The sequence below is a fragment of the Arachis ipaensis genome, chromosome B1, assembly GCF_059453495.1.
Source record: "Arachis ipaensis isolate K30076 ecotype BB chromosome B1, ASM5945349v1, whole genome shotgun sequence".
Taxonomy (NCBI): Eukaryota; Viridiplantae; Streptophyta; class Magnoliopsida; order Fabales; family Fabaceae; genus Arachis; species Arachis ipaensis.
In genome coordinates, this window is record NC_142436.1 from 125,398,886 (window position 1) to 125,414,779 (window position 15,894).

The 15,894-nt window shown below is 37.1% G+C and overlaps 1 protein-coding gene and 1 non-coding gene across 2 annotated transcripts; both read left to right on the forward strand.

Moving 5' to 3' along the window:
• The first annotated feature begins 11,575 nt into the window (after nt 1-11,575).
• On the forward strand, nt 11,576-11,648 carry TRNAA-UGC (transfer RNA alanine (anticodon UGC)). Its single transcript has one exon. It is a non-coding gene; the product is annotated as a tRNA-Ala (tRNA).
• Nucleotides 11,649-12,299: 651 nt separating this feature from the next.
• On the forward strand, nt 12,300-15,770 carry LOC107633400 (ubiquitin-conjugating enzyme E2 2). Its single transcript, XM_016337038.3, has 6 exons — nt 12,300-12,490; nt 13,093-13,226; nt 13,364-13,389; nt 13,865-13,954; nt 14,041-14,129; nt 15,354-15,770. The coding sequence occupies exons 2-6, from the start codon at nt 13,102-13,104 to the stop codon at nt 15,480-15,482; spliced, it is 459 nt and encodes a 152-aa protein (XP_016192524.1). The 5' UTR covers nt 12,300-12,490; nt 13,093-13,101; the 3' UTR covers nt 15,483-15,770.
• Nucleotides 15,771-15,894: the final 124 nt, after the last annotated feature.

Sequence of the window (15,894 nt, forward strand, 5' to 3'; positions counted from 1 at the left end):
TATGCACTTTCTTGCACCCTAAGAAAGTAATTTGGAATGAAAATGCATGACTTCTCTAAATCAAACAACCACCATGTAATTGATGCTAAATCATGAGGTTTAAGCTAAATTTAATTGATTTTTAATGATTTATAAACCTTGTGAATTTGGAGATACTTTGATTGGTTGTTTTGGTTAATTGTAGATGAAGAAAAGAAGAAAGCGTGGCCTAAGAAGTGTGGCTCAAGGAAGAAAAAGTGTGGCCAAGAAAGGAGGAAGTGTGGCACAACAAACCATGAAGTTCTCTCCAAGAGCACCAAGCTCACCAAGTGAGCGCTACACTTACTCTCAAGGGACCAAGGCACAAAGCTCAGCTCACTTTGTGAGCTGAGCACAACATGAGGCCAAGAAACAAGGAAAGGAAGACCAAGCTCAGCTCACAAAGTGAGCATTATCGAGAGCTCACAAGGAAAAATTCAAAGAAAATAAAGTGCAAGTGCATGCTCCAAGACTTGAACCCATGACCAAAGGGGATGAGGGAAAAGCTACTCACAAGGAAAAATAAGCCAAAAATGGCCAAATGCATCCCCCAAGGTTCGAACCCCACACCTTGAGGAAGCAAGGAAGCAAGGCAACCAAAGAAATGGGCAGCGCATGCTTCCCGTAGGTTTCGAACCAAGGAGCTCTCCTTGGATGCCCCAAGGCTCAGCTCACTTGGAGAGCTGAGCGCTACCCTTGGTGCATTTCACGCAACACTTGACACGGCCAAGGGGAGTAAAGCGCGCAACAAATTTGACACGGTCCAAGGGCAGCACGCAACAAATTGGCATCAAGGCACCAATGCTCAGCTCACTCACTTTGTGAGCTGAGCTTTCCCCTGATGCATCCCAAGCAACAGCACGCTACCAAGGCCTCCCCACACCAAGTCTCAAAGCTCAGCTCACTTTGTGAGCTGAGCATCCCCCTGGGAGGTGCATTTGGGCTGAAAATGAAATTTAAAATTCCAACTTAATTCATTTCTTCACCAAATCAAAAGCCTATCCAAATTCCAATATCCAAGAATAGAAAGTGTATAAATAGGAGTTAGTTTGATGTAGTTAGGACCACTAGACTTTACTTTGAATTTTCCTTTTTAGCTTTCATTTTCAATTTTGAGCTTTTTACTTTGAATTTGTATTCCTGAGAACTTGGAAGGAGAATTGATCTCTCTTCTTCTTTGTTCTTGCTTGAGCACTCTTTACTTTTCTTGCTTTGGATCTTGGGTGGAGAATTGAAGAACTTCTGTTTCAATCTCACCTTGAGATCTCTCATTTTAAATTTTCTGCATAATTGAATTTAAATTTCCATTTACTACTTCACCTTCTACTCTTTCTGCAATTTACTTTTCTTTATTTCTTTTGCAATTGTTCTTGTTGGATCAAGGAAGGATTTGAGATCTAGACTTGTTATCTAGTCTCTTCCACTCCTGAGATCTTCAACCTCTTTTACATTGCTGCAAATTAAGCACTGCCTTTCTGTCTTTACAATTCTCAAAGCATTTTCACTCTTCTGTTTGAGATCCATTCCAATTCAATTCATCTTTTGCTTTGCTGTATGATGCAATTTAATTTTGCTTGTTTAAATTCTGCAATCCCAATTTCCAATTCCTTTTATGATTCAAGCAATTTACATTTCTTGCACTTTAAGCTTCAGCCATTTACATTACTTACAATCTAAGTTTCTGCAATTTACATTACGTGCACTTTAAGATTCATCACTTTTACCTTCCTGCTCTTTAGTTTACTGCAAATCTCCCCTTCCCTTTTACTTTTCATGCAATTTAGTTTCTGCAAATTACAAATCACTCAACCAAATCTTGATTCGCTTGACTAAATCGACCACTAAACTAAAATTGTTCAATCCTTCAATCCCTGTGGGATCGACCTCACTCATGTGAGTTATTATTACTTGATGCGACCCGGTACACTTGCCGGTGAGTTTCGTGTTGGATCGTTTTCCACAAATCAAGTTTTTGGCGCCGTTGCCAGGGATTGAATTAGATTGACAATGATTAAGTGAAGTGGAGATCTAGATCTAGCATTTTTCTTTTCTGTTTCTTTAATTTTTGACTAACCCACTAACTTTTTGAATTTTTGCTTGAACTAACTGAAATTTCACTTTAGCAATAGAGTGAAGTTTTGTTGGTATCTCTGGCTTTGTATGATTCTCATGCTTTAGCTTGTTGAATATACGAGAGAAGTAATTTTCTTCCATTAATCTTTCAAGTTTATCAACTGTTTGACACCTTGTGTCAACTAATCTTCTAATCACATTCTGGCATGAATATACTCTATCTTCATTTGAACCATTTGTGATTGTGCAGATCATGGAGGGGAATTCAACAAATTTCAGTAATCATGGGAGTAATGTCCCCACCTTGAATGATAATGCAACCCATAACTTGAAGCACCCACTCATCACCATGAGCGATGTTGCTCAATGGTTTGAAGCTTTCCCACAAGGAAGCATCATCGGATGGGAAGAATTAATGAGTGAACTCCTAGCCAAGCTGAAACCACTCCAGGAAATTGGTGAGCTAGAGGCAGAAGTGCAACCATCCACACAAGAGAAAGGAGTGATGGAAATTGAAGGTGTAAGTGTCATTTTGGCCCAAAACAAACAGATACACCAACAACTTCAACAATAATTGGAACTGATAGTCAGAAAAATTGATTGGCTACAAGTTGCTGCAATAAATACTCACAACTTATTTAAAAAGTCACATGATGGGAATCAACCTGAAAGAGGTTTTGGAGCAACTAACTATGAGCAACAAAGTCATGAGCGACCACACTCCCCAAACAGCTCCTCAAGCATGTTCCAACACAGGTCTCAGAATGATGTGTACAACCCACCCTGGAGGACTCATTCCAACTGGAGGGGGGTCGAACACCAAAATCAAAGACCAAGGGACTTCAACTGCAACAACCCCAACTTCAAAAACCAGCATAAAAACCACCCTCACAACAACAACCATCACGCACCACCCCAATGCACACACTTCCAACCCCCAACACCCCACAACCAACTAATCTCACAAGAATCTCAGAGGATCACCAACTTGGAGATCTTAATAGAGAGGATGATGAAGCACCAAGAGGTGACAATGAAGGATCAGGAAGCCTCAATAAGAAGAATTGAGAAGCAAATGCAATAATTAGCTAAGCACCTTGCTGAAACGGATGAGAAGAAGGCAAATATCATCTCCAAAGTCATTGAAGATGACCCAAAAGACAACGAAAAAGCTGCTAGGTTGGAGAAATGGAAAGCAATTTTGAAGGAAAATGAGAGGGCTATGGGAAAAGAATTACTCATCCAAGAAAAGCATCACAGAGAAATTTCACAAGAAGAAGCAGAGGAAAGGAAGCTCAGGATGAGAGGAGAAAATCAAAGGCAACAAGATTTTGAACTTCCATGAGCACAGAATGAAGGATGTCAAGCTAGTGACAATAAAAGAGCGCTTGTTGGGAGGCAACCCAACCTGAGGTAGTTCCCTTTTCATAGCTATTTTAATAAAAAGGTTAATTAGCTTTATCTATATTACAAGAAGCTAAGTTTGGTGTTGCACACCAAAACAATATAAGGGAGAATGAAGGATTCTAAGTCTGGTGTTCCACCAAAATCTCATCATAAAACACATTCTCACCTTCTGCATAATGCTAGCTTCAAGCATTTAGATAAACTAGTTAACTAATTTGTTGTTTCCTAGTTTTCAGTTCTATTACTTTTAGCAAAGAAAAAGAATTTCACATATGGTTAACTTGATGCATGAGAACCACTGGCAAGGTACTAAGTTTGGTGTTCCCACACCAAAGTAAGTTCAAAAGCCCACAAATAATTAATGCATGCTAACCATTTTTCAAGTGCTTGGGGAACAAGCAACTTTCAATATCACTGCAGAGCATCATACAAGCTTTTGGAAAGATTAAGCATCATCAATCAAAAAAATAAAAATGTGAAGACCAGCAATGATGATGATGAGGAGGAGGAAAGCAAGTAAACTCCAAAAGGTTATATTGTTAATTTTGCATCAGACACTGCTATGGTTGAAAGTGATATAATACCCCTGCCTGTCTGCATAGTATAGTTTTTCTGTAATTCAATAATTAAGATGCTTGATTATTCACAACACTACACTTTTCAAACTTGCGTGCACTCAAGATTTCAAAAAAAAAAGGCACCACATGATAGTTCTTTGAAAAGAAGGATTGAGGAATTAAATAATTTTGAGGCAAGCAAAAGATTAGGAGAAGTGGTGGTTCTGGTTGTGTGATTATGCATTGAGGTTGCATGCTTATGAAAACTTGCAAGGGAGCTCCTAGGCAGGACATAGAGTTCAAAGAAGTATTGTGGAGATTTTCGAACATTTATTGATCCAAGAAGCAGCAAACAAAAGAAAATAAAGAAGATATAAAAACAAAGAGAAAATGGCCCAAGGCTCTGAGCATCAATTACTAGGCAGAAAAGAAGAAAGAAACAAGAACTCAAAAGAGTTATTATCCTAGTAAATGCTTGTGGTCGAATTGTGTCAAAGAGAGAGGCTTGAGTAAGTAAATCCTAAGGGGTGCTTCAACACCTAATACCTTAAAACCAACTGGTTTAGGAGTATTGATTGAAAGCTTATCTAAAGAGCCGCTTTGAGACATGACACTTAGAGTCAAAGCCAAAACACAAATCATAAGCTGCTTCAAGGTGATTACCTATAGAGAGATCTCCATGATATCATTTGGATGAAAGTTCTAAGACCTAAGACTTCCAAGATGTAGGGACTAGTAAGCACTGGAGCCCTTGCATGAGCATATAATTTAGAGTTCACCCCACTGTCACTTAATCACTTCACTCACAAGAAATTACAAATTATTCTTCAATCCATCCTGATTGAAAGAACATTTGAACATAATTCTTTTCTTGCTTGGGGACAAGCAAGTTTTAAGTTTGGTGTTGTGATGACAAGTCATCTTAGCCTAGTTTCACTAGCCTTTTTCTTTAATTTTATTAAGTTTTATGCACTTTCTTGCACCCTAAGAAAGTAATTTGGAATGAAAATGCATGACTTCTCTAAATCAAACAACCACCATGTAATTGATGCTAAATCATGAGGTTTAAGCTAAATTTAATTGATTTTTAATGATTTATAAACCTTGTGAATTTGGGAATACTTTGATTGGTTATTTTGGTTAATTGTAGATGAAGAAAAGAAGAAAAGAAGAAAGCGTGGCCTAAGAAGTGTGGCTCAAGGAAGAAAAAGTGTGGCCAAGAAAGAAGGAAGTGTGGCGCAACAAACCATGAAGCTCTCTCCAAGAGCACCAAGCTCACCAAGTGAGCGCTACACTTACTCTCAAGGGACCAAGGCACAAAGCTCAGTAGCTGAGCACAACATGAGGCCAAGAAACAAGGAAAGGAAGACCAAACTCAGCTCACAAAGTGAGCATTATCGAGAGCTCACAAGGAAAAATTCAAAGAAAATAAAGTGCAAGTGCATACTCCAAGACTTGAACCCATGACCAAAGGGGATGAGGGAAGCGCTACTCACAAGGAAAAATAAGCCAAAAATGGCCAAATGCATCCCCCAAGGTTCAAACCCCACACCTTGAGGAAGCAAGGAAGCAAGGCAACCAAAGAAATGGGCAGCGCATGCTTCCTGTAGGTTTCGAACCAAGGAGCTCTCCTTGGATGCCCCAAGGCTCAGCTCACTTGGAGAGCTGAGCGCTACCCTTGGTGCATTTCACGCAACACTTGACACAGCCAAGGGGAGTGAAGCGCGCAACAAATTTGACACGGTCCAAGGGCAGCACGCAACAAATTGGCACCAAGGCACCAATGCTCAGCTCACTTTGTGAGCTGAGCTTTCCCCTGATGCATCCCAAGCAACAGCACGCTACCAAGGCCTCCCCACACCAAGTCTCAAAGCTCAGCTCACTTTGTGAGCTGAGCATCCCCCTGGGAGGTGCATTTGGGCTGAAAAAGAAATTTAAAATTCCAACTTAATTCATTTCTTCACCAAATCAAAAGCCCATCCAAATTCCAATATCCAAGAATAGAAAGTGCATAAATAGGAGTTAGTTTGATGTAATTAGGACCACTAGACTTTACTTTGAATTTTCCTTTTTAGCTTTCATTTTCAATTTTGAGCTTTTTACTTTGAATTTGTATTTGTATTTCTGAGAACTTGGAAGGAGAATTGATCTCTCTTCTTCTTTGTTCTTGCTTGAGCACTCTTTACTTTTCTTGCTTTGGATCTTGGGTGGAGAATTGAAGAACTTCTGTTTCAATCTCATCTTGAGATCTCTCGTTTTAAATTTTCTGCATAATTGAATTTAAATTTCCATTTACTGCTTCACCTTCTACTCTTTCTGCAATTTACTTTTCTTTATTTCTTTTGCAATTGTTCTTGTTGGATCAAGGAAGGATTTGAGATCTAGACTTGTTATCTAGTCTCTTCCACTCCTGAGATCTTCAACCTCTTTTACATTGCTGCAAATTAAGCACTGCCTTTCTGTCTTTACAATTCTCAAAGCATTTTCACTCTTCTGTTTGAGATCCATTCCAATTCAATTAATCTTTTGCTTTGCTGTTTGATGCAATTTAATTTTGCTTGTTTAAATTCTGCAATCCCAATTCCCAATTCCTTTTATGATTCAAGCAATTTACATTTCTTGCACTTTAAGCTTCAGCCATTTACATTACTTGCAATCTAAGTTTCTGCAATTTACATTACGTGCACTTTAAGATTCAGCACTTTTACCTTTCTGCTCTTTAGTTTACTGCAAATCTCCCCTTCCCCTTTACTTTTCATGCAATTTAGTTTCTGCAAATTACAAATCACTCAACCAAATCTTGATTCGCTTGACTAAATCGACCACTAAACTAAAATTGTTCAATCCTTCAATCCCTGTGAGATCGACCTCACTCATGTGAGTTATTATTACTTGATGCGACCCAATACACTTGCCGGTGAGTTTTGTGTTGGATCGTTTTCCACACATCACTGCTTCGCAGGGACGACAACGATGGAAACCGGAAAGGGCTCAAACTGTTTCGCGAGCTAGATGCGGCTGGTTTACTCGCTGATTATAACGCAAGGTGCTTCTCAATACTGAATAACTCGTGGCCGGGTGAGGTCCAAATGCCCCATATAGAAGAACAATATACGATGTGTGCCTCGCCCAGGTGCTCCACCAGGGGCCACATGGGTCTTCTGTATGACTATCGCAGACGGACAGCAGAGTGAAACTCCATCCATGCTTTCGGAGGGGCCGCTCATATCCCTTGCATCCACTGTCGTGCGGACTACGAGTTGCTACTCTTCGTCAACCTCCCATGAGTTAGGTTCCCATGCAGATTTAATGTTCTGTTGTTTACACTTTGCCTGTAAAAATTTCGTACAACATATTTGGTTACTGAAATCAATTTCCTTAACTATTGCACATAACTTAGTTGTTAAATTGTCTTCTTTCTTTCATTGATAACAGTACAAAACTAAAAAACAGGTTATGATTTCTACTTGTCAACTTAAATAAACTATAAAAAATTTCACTCCACTCCCCTGCAAGATGCTAAAATGACACTTTCCTCCCCTCTATTTTATAAATCTACATTCCCCTCCCTTATAACTTTTAAAAACCTCCTCTTTACTCTATTTTAAATTTTTTGTATTAACTAATATTAATAGTAAAATAATATATATAGATATCGAAAAATTAATAGTAAAATATAAAAAAAAATATTAACAAAAATTTTGGTAAAATTATAATTTAATAATTAAAAAATTATTGAAGGGTATTTTAGAAAAAAACATAATTATTAATTTTTTTAAAAAATATAATTTAATCAATAAAAGAATAATTTATTAAAGGATATTTTAATAAGCAAAATTTAATGATAAAAAAATAAATTTTTTGTTAATGGGTATTTTTTTTAAAAAATAATTTATTTTTTTTAAAAAATGGATAAAGTTAACATTAGTTAACACAAAAAATTTAAAATGGATTAATAAGGAAGTTTTTTAGAAATTAGAAGAGAGCGGAATGTTCATTTATAAAATAGAGGGGAGGGAGTATCATTTTAGCATCTTGAAGGGGAGGGGAGTGTAATTTTCTCAATAAACTATGAAACCAAACCATATTTGAAAGTAAAGGTATAGGTAAACCATTATTTACCTAGCAATCCCCTAAAAAATTTTAATAACTTGGTCGGTTCTTTTATAAGACTCGTTTTTTTTTTATATTTTGGTTCAACCGGGTCACCGTCATTCATCGAACCAACATTACGCTAGTCCAACCATACTTTCTGGTCCTTGCAGAAGGACACATCTCATCCATACATTCGACCACTTTTTCTAGCCGTTGGAAATGTTACAGAAATATAATTTCATGTACACATCACAAGACCAATCGTCCTTGGGTATAAAAGCCTCCAAATCCAACCTCCCATCTTACCCAAACTCAACACACCTCTCCCTTCAAATCTCAACATGGTCCGGGCCAACAAGAGATACTATGTTGTTTTCCGTGGGAGGGTCCCTGGTATCTATAGTTTCTGGCCGGCCTGTCATAGCCAAGTTAACGAATTTAGCGGCAACCTCCATAAGTCTTTCCAAACCTTCGATGAAGCTCGTATGGCGTTCGAACAATTCCTCTCTGCCGGACGCTTACAGAATCAGATCACCCACAATGTTGCTCTACTGCATCGTAGTCAACCACCAACCATTCAGCATAACCCATCACCGATGGTTAACCAAGTACTCCCCTTCGAGGAAGGCTTACAGGGTCATCGTCCGAAAGAACATGGAGACAACCACCCAATTGTTGACCAAATACTCCCCTTCGATGAAGGCATACATGGTCATCGTCAAATAGAACAAGGAGACAACCACCCAACTGTCCGTCAAAACAACCGATCCAACCAAACGCAGCGGCAACAGATTTCCTACCCATGTATCCTATTTATCTTCGTTACCATCTTCGTCCTATACTTAGCTCTGGTTAGGAAGTAGGCTCCTCTTAACCTTAAAACACCACCTACCACCATGTGTTACCTGCATTGTAGCAGGCTTACTTTTCACTGTCTTCTATTGTTTACTTTTTAACATATATTCTATTGTATTAATTAGTCTAATACTCAGTTCACGCATAACATCAGGTTATTATTCCATCATAACTGTTATTAAGTCAGCGAAGTATAATTATTCATACGTGATTTTACTACTTTAACCCGTTAATCCATTTACCCTCATCCTCTATTTACGACACCTGAACACATACAGGACATGCATTCCAAAAGCCACCCCACGACAAATTTTCTTCTGTACACTGTGTCACTGCAGGCACAGCCGTATAGTCCAAGCCAGTCCCCGAAAAAAGACAAAACAAAAGTAAGCATATCTTCTTCTCATGCAGGGATATCTCTGCCAACATTTAAAACAACTACTGCTCAATAACGACAAAAAAAATTTCAGGGTCAAACAAACGAGATTCCACCCGAATCGTACTTCATTGTATTATAAGGTAACGTCGTTAATCATAACATGATCATCACTAATTAACACAATTTTTCCCACATTATCTACTAAGCCTTCCGATTCAACAACAAACTAAAACACATTGCATACTACTTTGCGGTTTAATCACCAAAAATAAAGGACACACAACAATAACTGAACAAATACAACATAACCAAACACCAACGACACATTCAGAACACACACATCAAACTCTTTCTCCTTCGACATGGCGTCTTACAAGGGAATCGTAACTGGCCTTCAGCTTCTCGTAAGATTCTTCCAGTTGACCTACCCTGGCCCGAAGCGCATTATTTGAGTCTCCAAGAAGCTTCGCCTTTCTGTAGTTATAATCCCGAATCTCTTTTCCAGTTACATCAAGCAACACGCATAGCATCTCATAAGCAGCATCCTCTCTTGCAGCTTTTTCAACCATCGAGAAACGACAGTGACAAATAGCTCTATCTCAAATGGATGCCTAGGAATAACAACCGTGAAGCCAAAGAACGGGTCTTTCTCTCCGACAAATCGTTCCACCTTGAAGAAACATGGGCAAGGGATCTCTGCCTCCAGGCAAACTTTCAGCAACCACTCCTCCATGCTGCTCACAACTGCGAAATCCGCGTTAAGCTCCTCCGCTGGAATTATAGGAAGCCCTTTTGCACAGTCATCGAACAACAAAAATCGCATAAAATAATAATTTTAATAACCGGACATAAAATGACCAGAATAAACAGCACTAACAAAAATCCAAATCGAATAAAATCACATTCCATCACTGCAAAGCAAACCTTCATAAATACACTAACTTTTAAAAAGCGAATGTCGTTTCACAAGTCTTACATGAAACAATTGGCCGGCAAGGATAGCCTCCGCCGGAGATAGCCAATTTCTTGCCGCCACCTCCATCCGGCGTCACTCGACTAGTTTCACCACTACGACCTTTCTCAGCACAAATCGACGACATCCTCGCTTTGAAGCACGAGCATGCGTGTTCAAAGCTATTGAATCTGTGAAACTCAGGAAACGTATAATCCAGAACTTGCTGGTTCACCTCCTTCCAACTGGTGTATACATCGGGCTTGTGCCCCTTCATAACGGCTATGAACAAGAATCGTTGCATATTCTCCTCCATCTCTCCTACCCTCTCCTATCCTTCATACTGAAGTTGCGCCTATATATAAACATTTATTCTCCATTTGAAGTTAGGTGCTTCGTTGTTAACCTTTTCTTTCTTTTTTTTTTTGTCACACATCATTATTAACGTTTAGTTCAAATTTATGAAGTTCAATTCCTCCCTCGAATTTTTTTTTGCCGTTCCCTTGAAGTTTGTTTGATTTTCGGAATCAAAAAATGTCCGCCCACAAATTTTAACACAATATAAGCCAAAACTGGACCAAACAATTTCACCAGCCAACCAAAAAACAGGTTTCAGTTTCACCCCATAATTTTTCGCCATTTATAAAGCAGTCCCAACGGGGGCCAAATTGAAACTCCATCCATTAACCCCTCTCTCCCTTTACCGGTAAACTTTTCACCTAACATATGCCACCTCATTGTACCTCACGTACGCGTGGCACTCTCTCAAGCTTGACACCAATACAAAAAGGACATGGTGCACCAATCTCACCCATGTTTTTCCAGTTTTTGTTCCTTCTTGTTCAAATGTGTTGATTTAATTTCTTGCAATTATGATCCATAAGTATATTTAGTTAAGTTAGCTATAGTTATTAAAGAAGACAAAATAAAAAGAATCCTCCAATGAGAACAGTGAGATAAATTTCAGGTTTTTTTTTTTTTTTCTGCATCGTACGATTATGGTTTCCTAACCTTTTTTGCATGCAACTATGAAATGTCACTCTGCTGATGTTAATATATCGATAGCAAGGAATCATATTCTTCTCATGAATTGAAAACGGTGAAAAGTGTGAATGAAGTTTAAGTAGTGCTACACACGCGGATCAGTTTCTCGCTGTAAACGCGTTGTGATCTGGAACTCAGCCACTATAGACCATGTTATATTATTATTTAATATCTTTAATTTCATGAGAATATAAAGGGGATGTAGCTCAAATGGTAGAGCGCCCGCTTTGCATGCGGGAGGTACAGGGTTCGATCCCCTGCATCTCCACCTTAATTTTTAACTACACTACTCTTCTTTTTATCCTTCTACACCTACAATTATCTGCAGATGCTTCATCAACTGCTCATGTATGGGTTTTTCACTTTTTTCAGTATCCCACCCTCTCCGTAAGTTAAAGGTTCAAAATATTAGGAATTTTAGATGACAACTAACAAATTGTAAACCCTATCTTTTTAACCATTCTACCCCCCTTACAAAATACAAATTCTTTTACACAAGTTAATCCCACTACAAGACAAATACATTCTCTCACCTTCTCCAAAACATAAAAAATATATTATTATTATTATTATTATTATTATTATTATTATTATTATGCAATTTGTGTTTATATTTATAATAGAGACTTACATGTATTTTGTTTTCTTATGAAATTAATAGTTAAAAATAATTAAATTATAATTTAATCAAATTATTTAAGAATTTTTTATTATTAATTTTACATAAAAATAATTATATATAAATCTATATTATTTTATATATTTTAATATGTAATTTATATAAATGATTAATTTCATAATTAATCCCTCTTCTTCTGCACATAATAATATTGAGAAATAAGAACAAATACGATATTCAAAAAGAAAAATAATAAATAAAAAAAATAGTAAATTGAGAAATTAAAGCGAGTGGAGGAATAGGATGATGATTTGACCCCAAACCCAATAAACGAGCACAAATGAATGAAAACGAGAAAAGAATAAGAATAAGAATAGCTCCTCTTTCTTTCTCTCTGCCCCTGGCCGCCACTCCTTTAGATCAATCGCCGCTGCCATAAAGCTCCCGTCTCTCTCGTTTCCACCTTCTCAATCCTTTCTACTTCCTTTCCGGTGAGCCAATTCATATTCTTTTACTTTTTCTTTTCCGATTTCGTTCTTTTTCCTGCAATTTAATTTAAAAATCAATTTCTTTTTTAATTGTTCCGGTTGTTCCAGTTTGCGTGTTGTTTCTGTTATAAACTATGATGACGAGTGTGGCAGACGATGGATCTATGTCTAAATTCATGATTTTATTATTTTTTTTTGGTTGTTGGTTCCTTTTGGAATTTGCACTGTTTTTGTTGATTTTGGGGGTTTTGTATTCTGTTATTGCTAATAAAGATTTATGTATGCGATTATTCTTGGAAATTATGATTCTACGTTTGTTGTGAAGTTCTTGCCCTGTCAAGAATCATGAAAATTTTGCCGGATTAAAGATGTGAATATTATAGCTTAGGTTGAAAGTTTTAGGTTTCAGAATGTGTTTTAAACTCCTTAATTGTCCATCTGTTATGGTCCTTTTTTTAATTGACATAAATTGTGATTTTCTTAAGGTATAAACAATATATTCAATTCTGTAATATATTGTTTTTGTTGAAATGAAGCTTTCTTTGGGTTGAAAATTGAATTCAAGCATTTATCTTCCCCTGATTTGTGGATGTTGTTTTTCCTAGGTGGTAGAAATGTCGACTCCTGCGAGGAAGAGGCTGATGAGAGATTTTAAGAGGTTGCAACAGGATCCTCCTGCAGGAATCAGTGGTGCCCCTCAGGACAACAATATTATGTTATGGAATGCTGTAATATTTGGGTGAGTTCAGTTGACGCTGGATTGAGGATCCATTATTGTGTTTACTTGTATAATGTAGTCACTATTTTATTTATTTCACTTTGTTTAAGTATGGATGGATAAGCAATTTCTGCTTTCTTGTCTGCTTTGGATTGCAGTCCAGATGATACTCCATGGGATGGAGGTGAGTCATTCTTTGTACCACAGCTCGTATGTCAAAACAAGTTTGATACATGTTTCATATAGGTTATTTTGTCATTTTGTGTTTTAGATACAATTTTAATGATTCTATAATATAAGGTGTGCTTACTTTGTAGATTTATGTTGCAAAGAGTGCCATGGTCCTTTCACCATCCGGAGTCTTGATTCTACTATATTTTGAGATGCTTTTGATGAATGTCTATGTTTATCTTAAAATTGAAAATCTTTTTACCACTGGCATCCAGATACTAGTCTTTAGTTAAACTTTTAAATCCCTACCCTATGTAGCCTTGTTGCACTCTAGTTTGATATTATTTTTTAAAAAAGTATTGTGCAATCATAGTTTGGTTGCCTTTTCATCTAAATTGTGGATTTGGATGTCAAATTTTCTTTTGCTTGATATCATCATATCAGTTAGATATATTTAACTGCCTGTCTATATATTTTGAGCTATTCAGGCACGTTTAAATTGACACTCCAATTTACGGAGGATTATCCAAACAAGCCACCAACCGTACGATTTGTATCTCGAATGTTTCATCCAAATAGTAAGTTTTAGATGGAGAACCTAACCATGTTTTCCATTAATCCAATACGTGGATCTCCTAATGATATTTTTTTCTACTCTGGGCAGTTTATGCAGATGGGAGTATTTGTTTGGATATATTGCAAAACCAATGGAGTCCTATATATGATGTAGCTGCTATACTCACTTCTATCCAGGTATCATCTGATACAATTAATTAAGAAATCAAGTACATCTTTGTGTTCATTGTAGTCATATGTTCCCAAAGGTGTACTTAGTGTTAGGGTCACCACACTCATCTTGTTTTGGTCTATGTGCTGCCCTTCAGTGAGGTACATGCCTTTGGTACTTTAGGCTCCTTTATAGCAAGGCACGCTTCAATTTCCTTGTTGGTATATTTGAAAACTTGGGCCATTCATGTAATATGCTAATTGCTAAATGATGAAATTGAAAGGGGGATGGTTGTGTTGATACAGAAAAGGTACTAATAATCTGGTCTTTAGGACTGGCCTTTAGAACAAGGGTATTCAAATGTTTAATTATTTATCTTTGTATAAATGTTAGGCTTTGATTCATATGGCAAATTTATGCAAAATGTTCAAGTATCTGATCATTTATTTACTTATTTAATCTAAGGCTAACACTCTTTTACTGGAGGAGGTATCGACTTATTGGCACCTCCTACTCCTTAAGTTCCTTTTGCTTTTACTTCACTTTTGTACAGCATTAACCCTACATCTTGAAGTTTGATTTTCTTTCAATTACAATACACATACCTCCTCCTGTACCCTTAGATTTTACCTCTGGCTCCTTGAGTCCCTATAGGGCTTCACCTTCTCATTTTGCATAAATCCATTCTGATGCACACCTTAACTATGTCTTTTGTCATAAAAGAATTATAGTCCTACACTTCATTGTAATCTTTCTCTTTTTTTCCCTCTGTTGTTTTTTCAACATACTATGGAGTACTTATTCCTGACTTTTGAATGATTTTGGTATTGTTTGTGGCGCAAAATGCAATGAACTTTTTAAAAATATTTCTAACCTTATCTACCTATCCATTTGTGTATTGTGTAAAATTGGTCAACACCTTTTCTGAAAATATGATTGCTTTCTTGCCTCCTTACTTGGATTTCAAGCCCTTTTTTTTAAAAAAAAATATTGAAAAATTAAAAGGACTTCTTTGCTGTTCTTTTATTAAAATCAGATGTACACTCTAGCTAAACAGAGTACAGCAGGATGCCTTGTTGCAGCAGTGTGGTGTGCACTGTAGATATGATTATTTTTTATCATTTTGTGATGACTTATCATAGTTTGGCTTTGAAATAAAGCATATTTTTTAAATTGACATACTCTGCTAGTGTAGTACCAGTCATCTTGTTATAACTGTTTTAAATTGAAAGTTGATTCATTTGTTGCAGTCATTGCTTTGCGATCCCAACCCAAATTCGCCTGCAAACTCTGAAGCAGCTCGGATGTTTAGTGAGAACAAGCGTGAGTACAATCGAAGAGTGAGGGAAATAGTGGAGCAGAGCTGGACAGCCGACTAAGCCCATCCTACTCCTGTGATTCTCCAATGGCATGAATTAGGTTGCATTGCTATCTACAAGACTCATTGTGCAAACTTTACAAATTCCAAGTCTTATTCCTTGCTGTTTTGAATGCTAGCTCCATCTTTAATTGATTGTAGTTTTTGCATTGTGCATGTCAGTTATTGTAATATAAGAAATACTGTGTCAATTTGCATTTGATTGTTGGCAAGAAAATGTGTAAGTTGTAGTTTCTGAAATGGTTATGACCTATGATAATAAGGATTTATATTATGTTCGCCTTCTCAAGTTTCAACCTTCCATTCTGATAATGAGAAATTACTCCTCTTGATAAGAGGTGGTCAGTCATGCCAGGGGATGGTTAAGATTTAGGAACTAATTATCGAAAGACTTTACATGTAAGTGAACTCAA

Excerpts from the sequence above, each read along its gene's own strand:
- LOC107633400 (XM_016337038.3), top strand. The coding sequence starts at position 13,102 with ATGTCGACTCCTGCGAGGAAGAGGCTGATGAGAGATTTTAAGAGGTTG. Across the intron at positions 13,390-13,864 it reads TGATACTCCATGGGATGGAG|GCACGTTTAAATTGACACTC; the intron begins GTGAGTCATTCT and ends TGAGCTATTCAG. Across the intron at positions 14,130-15,353 it reads CTATACTCACTTCTATCCAG|TCATTGCTTTGCGATCCCAA; the intron begins GTATCATCTGAT and ends CATTTGTTGCAG.